Source organism: Vespa velutina, chromosome 17, assembly GCF_912470025.1.
Source record: "Vespa velutina chromosome 17, iVesVel2.1, whole genome shotgun sequence".
NCBI lineage: Eukaryota > Metazoa > Arthropoda > Insecta > Hymenoptera > Vespidae > Vespa > Vespa velutina.
Window position 1 is genome coordinate 3677139 of NC_062204.1, and position 18136 is coordinate 3695274.

The 18136-nt window shown below is 34.0% G+C and overlaps 1 protein-coding gene across 14 annotated transcripts in view; it reads left to right on the plus strand.

Moving 5' to 3' along the window:
• Window positions 1–18136, plus strand: part of LOC124955107 (Down syndrome cell adhesion molecule-like protein Dscam2) — a 201574-nt gene that overhangs the window by 176929 nt on the left and 6509 nt on the right. For 13 of the 14 annotated variants that reach the window (XM_047509007.1, XM_047509020.1, XM_047509014.1 and 10 more), the window contains 11 exons: window positions 208–352; window positions 1100–1362; window positions 2915–3076; window positions 9400–9741; window positions 12673–12978; window positions 13472–13771; window positions 15128–15259; window positions 15351–15490; window positions 15887–16050; window positions 16382–16596; window positions 17507–18100. In XM_047509007.1, the coding sequence (XP_047364963.1) occupies window positions 208–352; window positions 1100–1362; window positions 2915–3076; window positions 9400–9741; window positions 12673–12978; window positions 13472–13771; window positions 15128–15259; window positions 15351–15490; window positions 15887–16050; window positions 16382–16596; window positions 17507–18100 (2763 nt within the window). Of the gene's footprint in view, window positions 1–207; window positions 353–1099; window positions 1363–2914; window positions 3077–3996; window positions 4279–9399; window positions 9742–12672; window positions 12979–13471; window positions 13772–15127; window positions 15260–15350; window positions 15491–15886; window positions 16051–16381; window positions 16597–17506; window positions 18101–18136 lie in introns of all 14 variants that reach the window. The other variant, XM_047509019.1, reaches the window with a different exon arrangement.

Sequence of the window (18136 nt, forward strand, 5' to 3'; positions counted from 1 at the left end):
CGTCACTTTAATTCTTTTCTTTTTTTTTTCTTTTTCTTTTTTCATAGATATCAAAAAATATCTCTTTGTTTTGTATATTTATTTTTATATATTCTTTTACTTTTTTCTTTTTCTCTTCTCTCTATCGTACACGTCGATATGAATAATGACGGTCTCTCTTTCTCTCCTTCTCTCTCTCTCTCTCTCTCTGTCTCTCTCTTTTCGCAGATGCGGCCCCACAACTCCTCTACAAATTCATCGAGCAGACCATTCAACCGGGTCCCTCTGTCTCCTTGAAATGCATTGCCACGGGAAATCCTACGCCGCACTTTTCCTGGACTCTGGACGGTTTTCCTTTGCCTCAAAACGACAGGTAACTTTCTTCGAGCTTCTTCTTCTTTTCTCCTATTTTCTTTTTTCTTTTCTTTTTTTCATAAAAAAAAAAAAAAGCGTAAAAAGTAAATGATTATTTCCTTTTATAAATTCAATGTTATAATTATAAAAGAATTAAAAAAAGAAAAATTTCTTTATCGTCGTCGAACGGTAATAACGTTTACTGCACGAAAAATTTATCGAGAACACATTATATATACACAATTATTCGCGGTCATTAAGCGCCCCGGGATATTACGATCGGCGGAAAATCAGTAACCGCCGACGTGCTTCCCTTCAGGATGCAGATTCCGTGGAAACGGATACGACCCTGCGGGCTTCGATTCTCTGAACCAATTGAGAGGAAAATTACCAATCGACCACCACGGACAAAACTTTTTAAACCTGTCCCGTTATATTTATCATGAAGAAAGGCTCGCGTATGATGGACATTTTTTGAGACTTCATTCCGACATTTTTTCTCACTTCATTTATTTTTTTATTTTTTTTGTTCTTTTTTTTTTTTTTAATAATTAACCAACCACTCCCCCGCTCCCCCCCTTTATCTTAAGTACCACTTAACAATCGTCGTTCATATTGTCCTTCCTTTTTTTTTTTCGCCTTATCGTTTACCGAATTCATGTGTTTCGTTTTTCTTCTTTCTTTCTCTTTCTTTCTTTTCTTTTTTTTTTGCTTTTTACGTTCGTTCGTTCCTTCTTCTTTCTTTTTCTATTTTCTTTTCTTGCAGGTTCATGATAGGACAATACGTGACGGTACACGGTGATGTGATATCTCACGTGAACATAAGCGCGGTACACGTTGAAGACGGCGGTGAGTATCAATGTTCTGCTGTAAATCGAGTGGCTAAGGCTCATCACTCCGCTCGTCTCAACATTTATGGCTTGCCGCACGTACGTCCTATGGGTAACTACGCGGCCGTAGCTGGTGAGACCACGATCATCAAGTGTCCGGTCGCTGGTTTTCCAATCGCCAGTATCACATGGGAAAAGGGTACGTTCGTATAACGCAACAACGATTTTCTTCTAATAACACCATTTGATACGTTCTAAATAATTTCGAAAAGATTATTGTCTTGTAATTATCTTCACGTTTCAAATTGTCACACATTTATTTTATTTTACTTTTACTTTTACTCGTGAAATCTTTAACAAATTTCTTTGTATAGTGTCAATGATGTAACTCGTGATTTTTTATCTCTTCGAAATATTTATTTAGCCCCTGTACTTAGATTATCCCGTCGTACGTGATCGTATATACTGGTTATCTATTCGAAAGGGGCTCGAAAAACTTTTTAACCCTTTTATAAATATAATTATCAAACTATCAGAAATAATTTAATGATCATATATATATATGTGTGTGTGTATATATATGTATACATGCGAAAAGTAGTGATAATAAAATTAAAGTCGAAGTAATCAAACGTATTTGTTCGGAAATAAAGATCTCAACGTAGAACGACATATCGATTGCAATAAAATCTCGAGAATCGAGTGTAGTAAATAGATAGTATGGTAGATATATATATATATATATACATATATATACATAGAAAAATAAATAGATAGATAGGTAAATAGATACGTAGCATACTGCAAGCAATAACGGCGTTAAAGTTCTCTCTATGTGAGAACATATCGATCTTGGATAAAGTTTTCTTTAGAAACTCAAAAGCTCCAAAGTACATATAGATACGTATATACATTTATGTAAAACGTTAAGAGAGAAAAAAAACGAAAAATCTTTGCTTTTTTTCACTCGGATGAAAGTAAAAATCAATGGATCGAAAGTTTGAAATTTCACTCATTGTTAGAGAATTATTCTTAAACTTTTGAACTTGAAAAATTTCGATTATATAAAATCATTCTCTTTCTTTCCCTTTCTTTTTATTTTTTCTCTCCTTCTTGAATTTAATAACGTTCACGATTCTTCATAATGAAAATGCATTCCATTCATTTCCACGTAGGTAAATTAAACGGGGCATGAACTAAATGAAAGATTTAAAATACTCTCACAGCACGATTTCATGGTGCAAGGTTTAGGGTGAATAAATAAGGTTCACTATAAGGCCACGGGTGGTTCGGTCATAAATTTAAGGAGGCTTGGAAGATAAATGAAATTTTGTGAAGAATGAAGAATACAGAAGGAGGATGAGACTTGTTGGCATCGCTTTCGATGTTGGTACCTTTAAACGAACTTTTCTCTCTCTCTCTCTCTCTCTCTCTCTCTCTCTCTTTTATATAAAAGCACCGAACTTTAGCCATTTCTTCTCGTAACAATCAACCGAACTTGTAAAAAGTTCTCGTCTCTTTATGAACCTCCAGTAGAAACGAGTAAGAGTTAATCTTCCGCTTTTCAAAGATTCATTGGTTACGTTCCTGTTAAATAGAAATCTAATCGATAAATAATAAAACGTGTGTATATAATATATATATTATTAATATAGAGATATTTTAATTGTAATTATTAAACAGTCGTACAAAAAAAAAAAAAAGAAAAGAAAGAAAATATTAACAAAAGTAATTAATATTTATTCTTAAAGATGGACAAATTCTACCGACAAGTCGTAGACAAGAGGTATCTCCAAATGGGACATTGGTTCTTCATCGAGTCGACAGTTCTACGGATCGTGGTGCATACACTTGCACAGCAAAGAACAAACAAGGTCGATCGGATTCGCAAACAGTGCACATTGAAGTTAAAGGTAAACGATTCTTATATATCTTTCTTTCTTTCCTTCAATCGTTCCAAATTTAATCTACTAGATAATATCGAATAGCGACGCTGTCTCTCGCCAAAAAATAAAATAAAATAAAATAAATTTTTACATTATCTTGTTTATTGTCAGAATTCTCTCTATTTTTTTTTTTTTTTTTTTTTTTTTTTTTTTGAAATGAAAACGAAAACGTAAAAATCGTCCGATTTGTGTGGTTCAACAAAACGTTGTTTTAATACCCACTTAAAACGTTGCCTTTTTCCATCTCCCTTCGTAATTATCCTGTGTTTTTCTAGGTAGATCCGTATTATTTTAACGACTTTAGTTTTCTCTCTCTCTCTCTCTCTCTCTCTCTCTCTGTCAAAGCTAGAGATAGATAAATAGATAGATAGATATATGGATGGATAGAGAAGAGAGAGAAGCTAAAAGATCGTTCTCCGTGTTGACAAGTAAGTACGGTCTTTAATTTAAAATCAATATATTCACTTTTACATATTCTCTTCGTTCAAGATAATTTGAAAGAAAAGCTAAAAATCATTTTGTCTTTTCGTCTAATCAAAATGGAAATTAAACGTTATAGGTATTATCACAAAGATTCTTTCTTCTTTTATTTAAGATTTAATCGTACAAATCGAACGATTTATAAATCATTAAATAACGACAGCATCGCGTCTCCGATCTATCTCATTGTGATAAAGCCATTGTAATAATAATAAATTCTTTACAGAATCGTCGTTTAATTAATAAAATTAATCGATTAAACGCAGGTATAATACGTTCTAAGTGTATTATGAAAAAATTTTTAATGGAAATGTTAATTATTATTAATGAATAATTGACCAGGACGTAAGCCTCGTGGCTAAGAAAGATCTTTGATAAAAAGTATCGTTGATTCGTGTAATTTGCAGTACCACCTAAAATCGATCCATTTAGCTTTCCCGCCAATCCCCAAGAAGGTTCACGGGTACACGTGACCTGTGTGGTCAGCGAAGGCGATTCACCCTTGAAGATTACTTGGCTGAAGGATGGAAAGCCACTCAAGTCGAAGGAAGCAACGACCCATCAATTTGGTGACTACGATCTAGCATTGAGGATACAAAGAGCGTCAACAGCTCATAATGGCAACTATACATGCGTGGCGAGCAATGAAGCTTCTAAAACGTCTCGCACGGCATCCCTAAAGGTTCATGGTACGCAGCGACGTCACCAAACCCTTTGGACAAAAAAAAAAAAAAAAAAAAAAAAAAGAAAGAAAAAAAAAAAGTAGAAGCATATCCACCCTTTCCATTACTTTCTCATTCCCGATCGTACGTCGTACTTAAAATGATATTGAAGGATCCCACTTTTTATTCGATATAATGATATTATCTGTTTTTGAGACTTTGTTTCAATTTTTAACGCGTTCATTTTCTTTTTAATTATATTGATATTTTTTAATTTTCTTTTCTTTTTCATTTTTTTTTATCTTTTTTTACATTAAATATATCATACTCTTATATCAAGAAATACAACATATTCCAATCGAAATGAATAAATGGTGGAAATATTTTTCGAATATATTTTATAGGACTGTCTGAACGTGGTAATATTTCGAATTAATCGTTCTCTCGATAAATCAATGTGGGATCGTAATATTTATGAATTTATTTAATATATTTTTTTTATCATTCTCGATAACTAGAAAAAATATATATATATCGTTTCTGCGAATGAGGTCAAGTTTCTCGCATTAAAAAACAAAAAAGAAGAAGAAAAGAAAAGAAAAGAAAAGAAAAAAGAAAAGCATTGAAGGAAAATAATTTCACAAGTAGAATTACAGTCCATGTAATTATTAATATTTAACGTCCTATCCCGTAAAGATTGAAGATCCAAAAAGAGAATGTCACGTACGAGTTAATAACAACGCTTGGAAAATCGATTTTTGTCTCAATCGATTTCTAGCGGACTTTCATTCGAACTTTCGCCGATTTAATAAACGTCCACGAGGTGATAGCTTCTCGCGGCCCAAGTGGAATGTTAAAACGAACTTCTTCTTTTCATTCTTTTTCTTCTTTTTCTTCTTCTTCTTCTTTTTCTTCTTCTTCTTCTTTTTCTTCTTCTTCTTCTTCGGAGACTCAAAGAAGCTTGCATACTTTGTAACGCGAGTATAAACTTGATCGAAGATCGACCTAGACGATAATTTCGGAAATTTCATAAAAGTTTACCTTGTTCAGATTTTCTTGAGTTAACAATTTAATAATAATCGCCAGGAATAGGAGGGGATCGGGAGCGGAGAGGGATGGAGAAAAAACGATATTATTCTGTGTTTCAATCTAATCGGTGAACTTAGGAATAATTGAAAATGTCCAATTGTCCAATCTCTCGACATTTTTTCCATACCCAATTATGAACTATCACGTATAGTAGTTTTTTTCTTTTTTTTTTTTTTTTTTTTTTTTTTTTTTTTTTTTTTTTTTTTTTTTTTTTTTTTTTTTTAACAAAAATTTTCTATTCGATTACTATTAATTTATATTACATTGATACGTCGAGATACAATATATCCTTTTAAATGTTTCCTCGATATTTCCATTAAATGCATTTTTATAAAAAAAAAAAAAATATGAATTAGATATAATATCCTGAGGTTTTATTTTTTTCTTTCTTTTCCTTTTTTTCTTTGTTTTGTTTTGTTATGTTTTGTTTCGTTCAGTATATATTGAAAAAGAAAATATAGGGGATGGAGGTGATGGGAGATTCGTAAAAGAAAGTAACGTTTGCTAGACGTTTGCTATTAATTTATCTTTCCCTTGAAGATCAATCGTTGACATGGTTCATCCTCAGGCATAGTAGAAGTTTTTTTCTTTTAACCACCTCTAAACCACCCCTCTTACGTCAACCCCTTACTTCGTGACGTACGCGTAATCTCTCCTTTTCTCCGCGTATTTGCAACCCTCTCGCAAGCATTAAAATCCTCTCTTCGCAGACGAGAACAAATCAGTGTGAACTGAACGAACAAAACTTTGTCCGATGAGCAAACGAACATACATGCGTACATATATATATAGATACATACATACATACATACATACATACATACATACATACATACATACATACATAAATGTATATTCGTATGTACATATGTAATATGAACGAACGAATGGCTTAAGGGTGATTTCCACGTCACGTGTTGCGCCGACAAGGGAGCCAAAACAGGCAGCAACCCTCTGTGATTTCTATCCCACGATTATACATCGGTACTTTTTACATATGTATATGTAGTACGTTTCGTCTGCGAGCTCGTTCATCTACTATTCCCTCCTTCCCTCTCTCTCTCTCTCTCTCTCTCCCTCTCTCTCTACCCTCTCGCCACCGCCCCTTCCAAAAAACAAAAGGGAAAAAAAAAAGGGAAAAGGAATAAAATAAAACGAGAATATCGCGCTTGTGTGCTTTGCGACGTGTCCAACGAACGGACCGACAGGGAAATATATTTTCAAGGCATACCTTCAAAGGTACAATGATAGTTAAAGGTTGGTCGTATGTTTTAACGATCTCTTTGTATTTTAATATCTCCTTTTTTTTCTCTTTTTCTTTTTTTCTTTTCTATTTTCTTTTTTCTTTTTTTGTAATTTTTTTAATAGACAAGAATATCATTTATTTATTTATTTATTTATTGAATTGATTCAGAATAGAAATAAATACAATTAATAAATTTATAAATAAGGAATTCCGTTTATTATGATAAAATGTATGAATCAATTCAATGCTTGTCTAATTGTAAGATCAAGAAGATGCAACGTATTTCATTGTAACGACGTAAACGTTGCTCCAAGTCTTGAAAGCTTGACTGCAAAGAGACAATAGAACGGCAACTTGGTGTATATACTCTCCTTCGAGAATAGACAACGTCTTCTCTAGAACACGACGACGATGCTGTACAAGCATTTCTCGTCGTTAATCGTTTTGTCCTGAACGTTCTAATCGCGTTGCATCGCGCTTATTATTTGCCTGGGCTGAAACTACGTAACTAAACTGATTCCACATTGTGGTTCGTAAAACAATAGAAGATATATATATATATTTTTTTTGTCGTTCTTCTACGGGTTAACGAAGTTTAAGTCCTTGCTGAATATAATACTTATGGTTATTATACATTATAAAGGATAAGAGTCACAAGAGAAATTTGTTTTTCATTTCATTGAAAAATGAAATGAAAAGGGAACGTCGTCCATGGCATATAATACAATATTTCTTCGAATTGATTTATTAATTCCCTTTGGTTCGTTACAATTTGAACATTTTTTAATTCATTCGTTGTCAGCCATATCGATAATCAGCTGTTTTTGACAGGTTTCACATTGCGATGCGACAACGCATTTGAATGGGTTTTAAAGAAGAATAAAATAATATAAAAGCGGAGATACCGTGAGCGATCTTGAAAAGATAAAACAGATATTTTTATAAAAGCTCTCGGCGAAGAAAGAAAAAAGGAAAAGGAATAAAAAAGAAAAAAAAAGAAAAAAAAATCTGAAAGAAAAGAACAAATCCCATTCCTTTGCATATTTTATGCAGGCAAAATTTTCAATGCACTTCGCTCGATCCATAAATGAGTTTGGTCAATATTTCATAAAATGTTTAAATATTTTTGTGAGCGACTGTATACACTCAAAATTGAAGGAAGGTATGTGTTCTCTTGAGTGTTCCGTTTCTCATGTCTCATCTTGTATTGCCAACATGTAGGTAGACTACGGATCTCTTTGAGTATTACTCACGTAACATTGCTCCATCTTCTTCCCTCCTACAGTTTCTCAATTATTCTCAAACAACTGCCACGTTCTGTTCTAATACCCCCCGGGTAGGAGTCATCTCGAGCTTAGTATTATATCCCTCGCGTGAACCAACGAGGCAAGTTATTATCGTCCATCTACGACGTTACATTCGGCCTTTCTAGTACCCTCGGGTTAACTTTGACTTCGTCGAAAAGTCACAGTCGCATGTCTGATCATAGAAAATTATCGTTTCAACGACGTATCGTTCTATTATCGATGGATACTTTCGAACAAAAATAAAATGAAAATTTCTACGAAAAATTAGACTTTTTTTTATTTTTAATACGAATCTATTTGCAACAAAGAAAATTATTATAACGAAAAGTAATTATTTTCTATATACCGATAAATTAAAAAAGAATGCAATGATATTCATCGTAATATTTTTCATTCATTAATAATACTTCTGTCTATAAATTCAGAAGAAAAAAAAAAAAAGAAAAAGAAGAAAATTAATAATATCTCTTTTTCATCCATCGATTAGACGTACTTTTATTTAGATAAAAAACATTCTACTCGATACTCCGAAAAGTTTAATCTGTCACTTTATATAAAAATAATAATTGATCGTATGAGAAAGATCATTATTGATCTTCAACATTGCCCAAAACTTATAAACATTGATATAGAATGTAGAAATATCTACGTTATTATATGAGTGTGAATACTTGAACGTTTAGGAAGGTTGAAAGGAAGAAAGTATTTGACAATCCATTCCATAAGTTCTCCTCTCATGCTCCCTTTTACACGTCCGACACATCCTACACATGTCACCGACGACAAATTTGGCTGGCGGCGTCGCCGAATATCATAGGTGAAATAAAGTTTTCCTCGGTGAAAGTTACTGCAACGAGTAACTGAGGTAGACGAGCGGAAACACGAAGGATTCCTCTCTCTCTCTCTCTCTCTCTCTTTCTCTTTCTCTCTCTCTCTGTCTCTCTGTCTCTCTCTCTCACACACACATATACACACGCACACAATCACTCTTTCTCTGTAACTTTAGAACAGAAGATAGAGAGAAGACAGAGAGAAAGAGAGAAAGATAGAAAGAGAGAGATGCATTCTCTGGAACAATGTTCCTAAGTGAACGACTTTTGACACTGCCACTTTTTCGTTCCACAATTTTATCCAAGATCAACGTCCAGTATGGCACAGAAGGAACACGTGAAATAATTGAAGGATAAATGAAATAATACGAATTATTAAGTATTACCACGAACAACAGGATCGTCCAACGATTGGAATGCGATGGATCAAAAGTGCATATGAAATTTCTCGATGGTCAACGACGAAGAAGATATTCGAGATTGAAATTATGAAGCTCTGAGAGACGAGACTCTCATGATCCGGGAATGAAAGAGAGAAGAAAAGGAGAGATAAAAAAGAAATTAAAAAAAAAAAAAGTGAAAAATAAAAAAAAAACCTAAAAAAAAATAAAACAAGAAAGACAAGGAAAAAAAAAACGAGCCCATCACCAGGCTGTCTCTTTTTTTTTCTGTGCAGTTCCACCCACGATAGCTCCATTTAGCTTTAACAAGGATCTCTCGGAGGGTGTACGAGCACAGGTGACCTGCATGATCGAGAAAGGCGATCCGCCGTTCACGATCATCTGGTCGAAGGACGGCGAACCGATTGGCAGTTCAGGTACAGCTGCTTTCGGGAATACCGGGATAACGGCTCCCAGACACTCACAGACACCCGCGGGGCTGCGTGTAACCAGCATTGACGTCCATTCCAGTTCCATAGTTATCGACCGCGTCACCGCAGAACACACAGGAAACTATACTTGCCTGGCTCGCAATTCGGTCGCCGAGGTCGTCTGGACGGCCGAATTGGTCGTTCGTGGTAAAGTAGCCGAGACGAAAGAACAAAAAAAATTTTAATTGAAAAAAATAAAATATATATATATATATATATATGCACCAAAAAAGAAAACAGAAAAAAAAATAAATAGCCGCCATGTTTCTTCTTCACCCCGAGGCAGAATAAATTAGCACTTGGATTGATATGTATTATAATACGCACATTTCGATTTCGCACTCGGCTATCTTCTTCTTCTTCTTCTTCTTCTTCTTCTTCTTCTTCTTCTTGATTGATTGATTAATTAATTAATTAATTAATTAACGTTCACCAATTGGCACTATTCTTCAGTTTTTCATTTCTTTTAATAATCGTTGGATTAATTCTTGCACATCACTTGGCAGAGAGCAGCGCACTTCTTCCTGTCTTCGTGTATCACTTGTATTTTAGTCGATAGATTTCACCACTTTTTGCAGCCTCAGCAATCAGCACCACCACCACCAGCAGTAGCAGCAGCAGCAGCAGCAGCAGCAGCAGCAGCAGCAGCAGCTAACCGCAGTACCATATTGATATAGCATGATCTTTTTTTATTTTTATTATTATTATTATTATCATTATTATTATTATTATTATTATTATTATTATTATTATTATTATTATTATTATTATTATTATTATTATTATTATTATCATTGTTCACGCTAGCTAGGGCTGCAAAAAAATCAACGTTTTTATTGGCTTGATTCATAAATAAAAGTATCATGCGCAAAGAAGAAAAATAAAAGAAAATAAAACTAATGCGAAACACATATCCATACATTTTTATGAATCAATCTAATATTATCTTAAAAATAGATTCGTTGGCTTTGCATCGTCCAGGGATATGTAGATCAGGATATTATAAAAAAAGAAAGGGAAGATTTATTCGCCCTAAAAACATTTGCAGAATAACAAAATTGTTTACTCTCGACCAGGAGAAGAATTCTTTTTCGATGGGAAATAAATCTTGCGTGGGAGAATACTAATCCACGTGACTTTTTTCCAAGCCTTTTATTTTTTGAGGATGAAGGCTGAAAGGCCTCGGGGAGGATGGATGGAGGGAGGGAAGGAGGATGGGGGAATAAGGGGATGGTCATAGATAGATAGACGATATATCCGTTTCTCTATTATCCGGATATTCGTAAATATTCAGAACACGAATTTTGATACCGGCTAGTACGACGGCATTGCCGTTGAACCGATAGTACGTTTATCCGGATAAACATAGTACTAGAATTCTTCTTTCGAGACAACTCGTATCTATATAGTACGATTGTAGCAACAGCAGCAGCAGCAGCAGCCACAGCCGCAGCAGCAGCGACAACAGCCATGCAACAGCCAAAAAGCACCAAAAGCACTTGAGCACAGCATAATATGTATACATATATATTTACATTCGTTTATATATATATATATATGTATATATATATGTATATATAGAGATGAGAGAGCGTTTCACCGTCGGTGGTCACCGTAACTTGTGTATTTCGCACACACATAGAACACATTCACGCACACTCACCTCGCACATCCTAAAATCGCACATTACCTTATCTATATCGTTATATTTCCCTCCCAAAAGGTCACCGCGATCCTACTCTAGACAAGAACCTCGATGAGAATTCATCGAGATCGCGGTGTCCTTCAGAGAAGCATTAAAAGAGATGATATTGCATGAAAGACCAAAATCCCATTCCATCCTCTCTTATCGTCATTCATCCCACCTATATTCATCCCCTTTTTTTCCCTTTCACGGCCCTTTATATTCCCTTTAAATTGCCATAAAGTTAGGCTTCGCCGTAGAAAATGATTTCGTTTCGACTCGTAAATTTTCATCTTCGATGTTTAAGCCGATGATAATATAGCAAAATTGTGTGATACGTATGTAGGTATATCACATAATATTTCGAGCGATGCACACGCACATATTTGCACTCACATGCTGATTTTCTTTTTCTTTTTTTTTTTTTTCTTTTTCTTTTTCTTTATTCATCTATTTCGTTCGGTTCTATTTCGTTTAATCTTATCAATTTCTTCTCACGCAGATGTCGATAGACATCTTCTCCTTTGTCGTTTCTTTTTTTTTTTTTTTTTTTTTTTTTTTTTTTTTTTTTGTTATATATTGAAACGCAAGTGCACAGCACTGTATCACCGCATCGTCGAACGTTGGTGTTTGCACAGCACTGATATCTTCCTTTTCCCGAGAGAGAAAAAGAGAAAACAAAGTAATATACGAAATATACATATACGTATATATATATATATGCGTGTATATATATATATATACAGAGAAAGAGATTGTACGATCGATTAAACTGCCTTTCTCCCGTGTCACGAGTGCACTGTTTTCCACATTTTCTCATCGACTGAAACATACCTTTTTCTTTCTCCCCTTTCCTCTCTCATTTCGGCTTGTTCCCCATCTCATTCTTTTCCAACTCCCGAACGCATAAGAAATTTTATTTCGTGAGAGTGAGAGACATTGTTCTAAAGGGTACCGTAAATATTAATCGATCGACGTTTAAATTTCTCGTCGACATCGATAGAATTCACTATCTCTCTGTCTCTCTCTCTCTCTCTCTCTTTCTCTCTCTTTCTCTCTCATTATTTCCTCTTTTTTCTATCGTTTGTTTTGTTTCTCTTGCGCTAAAGTAGGAAATTGCTGTAAGCCCGATCAAAGAGAATTTCTAGCTCTTGCCTCGACCCGATAAGCTTCGCCGGAAACGTGAGGTTTTTTCAAAAAGTATTTCATTTAGAAAGAAAATGAAAAAGTCGAAAGAAAGAAAATAAAAAGAAAAAATGAAGGAGGAAGGAAAAAAAAAAAAATATAGGGCAAAATTCTTCAAAGAAATCTTTTTGAAGAAGCTCCACGTTTCAATTGTCAGATCGATCTAATCGATTAACGATAATTCTCTTTATCTATTTAATCGTAATCAGTGCCACCGCGTTGGGTAATGGAGCCTCAAGATGTTCGTGCGTCAGAAGGAATGTCAAGATTGGTCCTCCATTGTCACGCCGAAGGATTTCCACCGCCTGCTATTACTTGGCGTAGAGCAACAGGGAAAAAACCTGGCAATTATTACGACATCGCAAGTCACGAACACACTCAAGATCTTCGAATACACTCAAATGGTTCACTCGTCTTTGGTCGAGTACAAGAGGATCACGAGGGATTTTATTTGTGCGAAGCACTCAATGGTATCGGTGCTGGATTGAGCAAGGTGGTCTACTTAACTGTCAATGGTGAGATAAGTGATACTTCGATAAATAATGCTATCGATCACTCTTTCTAATCAGTTCTTTCTTTTCCGATATTAATCCTCTGATAATAATGATATCGATAATTCGAAAGAAAAAAAAAAAAGAAAAAAAAAAAAAACGAACAAAACAAACAAAGAAACGAACAAACAATAGAAAAATAATATTTTGCGGAGTTAATTAATTTTTATTTCGTTATTAGGAAAATAATTAAATTAAAAGAAGAAACAAGAAAGTCAAGGTTAATATATATGTATTTATAATTAATGAAAAAAGAAAAAAAAAATTAATCTAACTTTGCAATTTACAAATATGGAAATAAAAATTTTAACGTTTATTCAATTGTTAAAATCTTACTCTAATTTGTATTCGTATTGGTTTATGTCAAATGAATATAATATATTTCTATACGTGATAAATAAATTATTTTATATAAAAGAATAAGTAATATTAATATTTGTTCAATGTACGTAAATAGTTCCTGCGCACTTCGTTGAAAAACATCGTAATCAAACTGCGAGGCTTGGTTCAAATGCGTCGCTTCGTTGCGAGGCCAAGGGCGATCATCCCTTAAAGATAAGCTGGCGAAAGGGTGGCCTTCAAATAGAACCAACTCTTTCCGACTATCGCTATACCCTCAAGGAAGAGAACACCACTGATGGTCTTATCAGTGTGCTTGGTTTCGCAAGCACCAGCAGAGAAGACAGCGGTAGATATTTTTGCATTGCTACCAATGCTTATGGCCGAGATGAAACTACCATTCATCTTTATATACAAGGTGAGCTTATATTATTCTATATCGTGTATCCCTAAAATCATAATAGAGTATAGTCATAAAGAAAAGAATACTATTTTTTTTTTTTTACTATTAATTGAATACATTTCTTCGACAATTATTAATCGTATTAAAAATCGTAGTGATTCTAGTGAAAAAAAAAAAAGAAAGTAAATAAATAAAATTTATTTAGATTGTAAATCTTTATTTTCTCGTACCATCGTTTATTATTATTATTATTATTATTATTATTATTATTATTATTATTAGTTATATCAAATTCGAAGAGAACACCCTATATACGTTATTTGAAAGTCAATCCTCCCGTATGTGTCACTTTTCTCAATAATAATTATCTTCCAAACGAATATTTGTGAATTCATGAATCGATTAACGTTGCCTTCAGTGACATTTTTAATTATTATACAAAGTGCAAGCATGTATGTGTGTGTGTGTGTGTGTGTCCGTATATGCGAATATATGATCGATCGTAACGTTTATGGCCGGTCCACAGAGAGATCGTTAATTTGCAGCGAACGTGCAAATAATAGATATGCATCGTTTTCATATCGAGAACAAAGGAGATACTAACTTGTTAAAAAAAAAAATCTAATTAATTTAGCATAAGATATTTCTTTTCATAAGGACATTTTACGAGTATATGTATGTAAATACATACATACATTCGTTTCTCAAGCTTTAATAATAACGACGAAATAAAGAATATCTTTTTTATTTTTTATTTATATAAAACGAAGCAACCATTGATAAAAAAGAAAAGAAAAAATAAAAAGAGAAAAGAAAACGTAAAAATAGAACTATCCTCAGAAAACTTTATTAAATGCAAGTTGAAGCTTCTAGCAATATCCGTAGTTAAATTAACTTGTCATCTCGAAGAACGATCTATCGACAAATCTATCGTTTTCTATGGATAATGAGAAAAGTAAAATAACATGAGAATTTAATAAGATAATACTTTTACATGATTTTGATATAATATAATACAAAAAAAAAAGAAAAAGAAAACTAGATTTCAAAACAAAAGATAAAATAAATCAAATAATCATTTCGATTATTATCTCGAAACTATTATTATCTATGAATACAACCAACATCTTTATGATGATATTGCAATTGTTATTAGCTTATTGTTAATTTATAAAAGCTCTCCATTTAATTAAATTGTACGTACATATATATATATATACGCGTTCTACACGTTGATTAAAGAAGAATAGATCATTTATTTTATTAAAGAATCCTAATCCTTTTATATTAAATATTGAAAATGCAAATGTATGATATGTTATGTCTCTTTTATTATTTATTATAATTTATTTTCGCGTTAAACGCATACAGAACCACCGGATTTCCCTCGGAATCTCCATGTGATCGAGAAAGGAAGCCGTTACATCAAAATTGGATGGACAACCAGCCAAGATGGCAACAGCCCGATTACACAATACATTATCGAGTACAAGACGGACTCCGGCGAGTATAAAGCTCTTTTCATTCGAGTATATACCATCTCGATCGAGATTTCGCGTTCCTCGAACGATCGATTTTTCTCTTCTTTTTTTAGAAGTCTGGCACGATCACACCTTTCATACAACCGTATCAGGATCCAGAGCTTATGGTCATGTGAGCGGTCTTCGACCAGCCGTCACTTATCAATTTCGCGTTTACGCAGAGAATGAACTCGGTAGAAGTCAAGCTAGCGACGTAGGTATCACCGCATGTTAACATCGGTGGTGTTAATATTTAAACAAAAAAAAGAAAAAACAGATAGATTTATAAATAAATCAATTTTTTTTTTCTATCGGTACATACTGTTATCCTAGTAGCATACCAAATTACTAACTACAGCGCAAGACTGTAATATACTTTTTCTTGTTTTTTTTTAAACGCTGATAAACATACCACTGTTTTTACATATATAAATATATATATATATATATATATATATATATATATATATATTTCCGTATAGTATTTATATATAGTAAATAGACATAAGTGGATGTCCTTTTAATTATGATTGGACGACAGGGGACGACACGTCCTATCGTGTCGTTAATCCTACCGTGTCTTACCGAAGGCCCCCCTGGTGCTTTTCAGATTTTAGACGCGACGACAGATGGGGAAAAGCCAGGAGGTCCTCCGAGAAACCTCAAGGTGGAACCCGTCAGCTCGACCGAGTTTAACGTCACCTGGGATCCACCTGATCATGATTTATGGAATGGGGAAATTCTCGGTTATCACGTTGGATACAAGGAACACCGGTAATCACGAAGCGAACCAACTCACTCTTATTATTTTCAAGTATTATACGAGCGAGCTAGGTCATCCATCATTTATTATTATTCTTATTATTATTATTATTATTATTATTATTATTATTATTATTATTATTATTATTATTATTATTATTATTAACAGCTTTTAATATCTCTATGAAGAATAATTAAATAGAAATTTCAAAATATTGCATATGTTATAAACATTAAATTTATTTTTGTTCATATCTATTAATCTTAATCTATTCATCTTAATATCATTATATATTTAAAATAATTATTATGATAAATATATGAGGCTTCTTCTTCGAATTAGTTTGGCAGCCGAACAGTACACTTACAGAACGGTCGAAAGAAGAATTTCAACAGCTAGTGTGGCATTAGGCTTGGCAAGGACCTCTTTGCCAGGTCGTCAATATCAATTGATGAATTTAAAGAAGTTCACTCGATATAGTGTAGTAGTACAAGCCTACAATACTCTCGGCCAAGGACCAGTAACACCAGAAATCGTTGCTACCACTCTCGAGGATGGTAAGCCATAGAATATTATTTATAATTTGAATATATTTATTATTTCAACGTGGAATACTATTGTAATCGACGATATGATTATTATATTTTTGTTATTATTATCATCATCATTATTATTATAATTATTGTTGTATTGTTGTTGTTGTTGTTGTTGTTGTTGTTGTTATTGTTGTTGTTGTTATTGTTGTTATTATTGTTAATATGGTTCTCGTCTAGCGTAAAATTCTTCATTGTTTGGAGAAAATAAATTTTCTCGTCTAGACTCTCTTATTTTCATCACGATTTCGAGAGGCCTCAAAGATTCATGAGAAAAGAATAATGCTCACGCTTTGCAGCCTATCGCGAGTTTCGTAATGCATACAAACCACTGACTGTCGACGCTCGGCTAAATAATAAATTCAAACCGGTGGGTGAAACGGTCGGCTGCCCGCGTCGGAGAAAGATAAAACGTAAAAGAGAGAGAGAGAGAGAGAGAGAGAGAGAAAGAGCGAGAGAAAGAGAAAGATCGAGTGATCCACTTGCAAATAACTTTTCTTTAATCCGTACCAAGATTGAATGCGATACGCCGCTTAAATTTCTCGAGTACTTTCCGTTCTTTCATCGTCCAAGCCGGATAAACATTCCACCTCTTGGCAAAAGCCAATCCCGTGCTTTGCGTGCATTAAGCATTTTGAAGGTTATCTCTAGAGAGAAAAAAAGAGAGAGAGAGAGAGAGAGAGAGAATTGAACTGGAAAGAGAACGTAGAGTGAAAAAAATTAAAAGGAATATCAGTAACAACGATAAAGGTTTAATAATAAACTTTGAGAGTTTTACGCGTATTCGTTATAAAGAAAGCGTGTAAGAATTAATGTCGGATTTGTTTTTATGATCGTTTAAAAAGAGGAATAGGATTTATTATTTTTTTTACAGTACCAAGTAATCCACCTCAGGACGTAAGATGTACGGCATTGTCCTCGCAATCGTTGCAACTCTCATGGGATCCACCGCCGGATTCCAGTTTGAATGGCATTCTGAAGGGTTACAAAGTGATGTGGGAGAACATGGACTCTCTAACGGAATCTAGCAAGTCCGAAATGAAGATCACCACTGCTTTAACTGTGGTGATACATAGCCTCGAAAAATATACGAATTATTCGGTACAAGCGTTGGCCTTTACAAGAGCTGGCGATGGAGTTGCCTCGGCACCACTTTACTGTGTCACCGAAGAAGACTTTCCCGAAGTCCCAGCCGGTGTCAAGGCCGTTGCTAGTTCAGCCACATCCATCATCGTCTCTTGGTTACCACCACTAAGAAGCAACGGCAATATCACTTCGTACAACGTTCATATCCGTAGCGTTGGCGCTGACAGCAAGTGGTTTAGACGAGCCATCTCACCCCATCAAACTAGTTACCAAGCTGAGAATTTGCATAAAAGGAATCAGTATGAGTTCAGTATAGCTGCTATCACGTCGGTTGGTGAGGGACCAAAGACTCCATTGATTACTGTCTCGCCATCGAGCGAAGGTGAATATTTGATTTTGTCGTTTCATTTTTTTACCG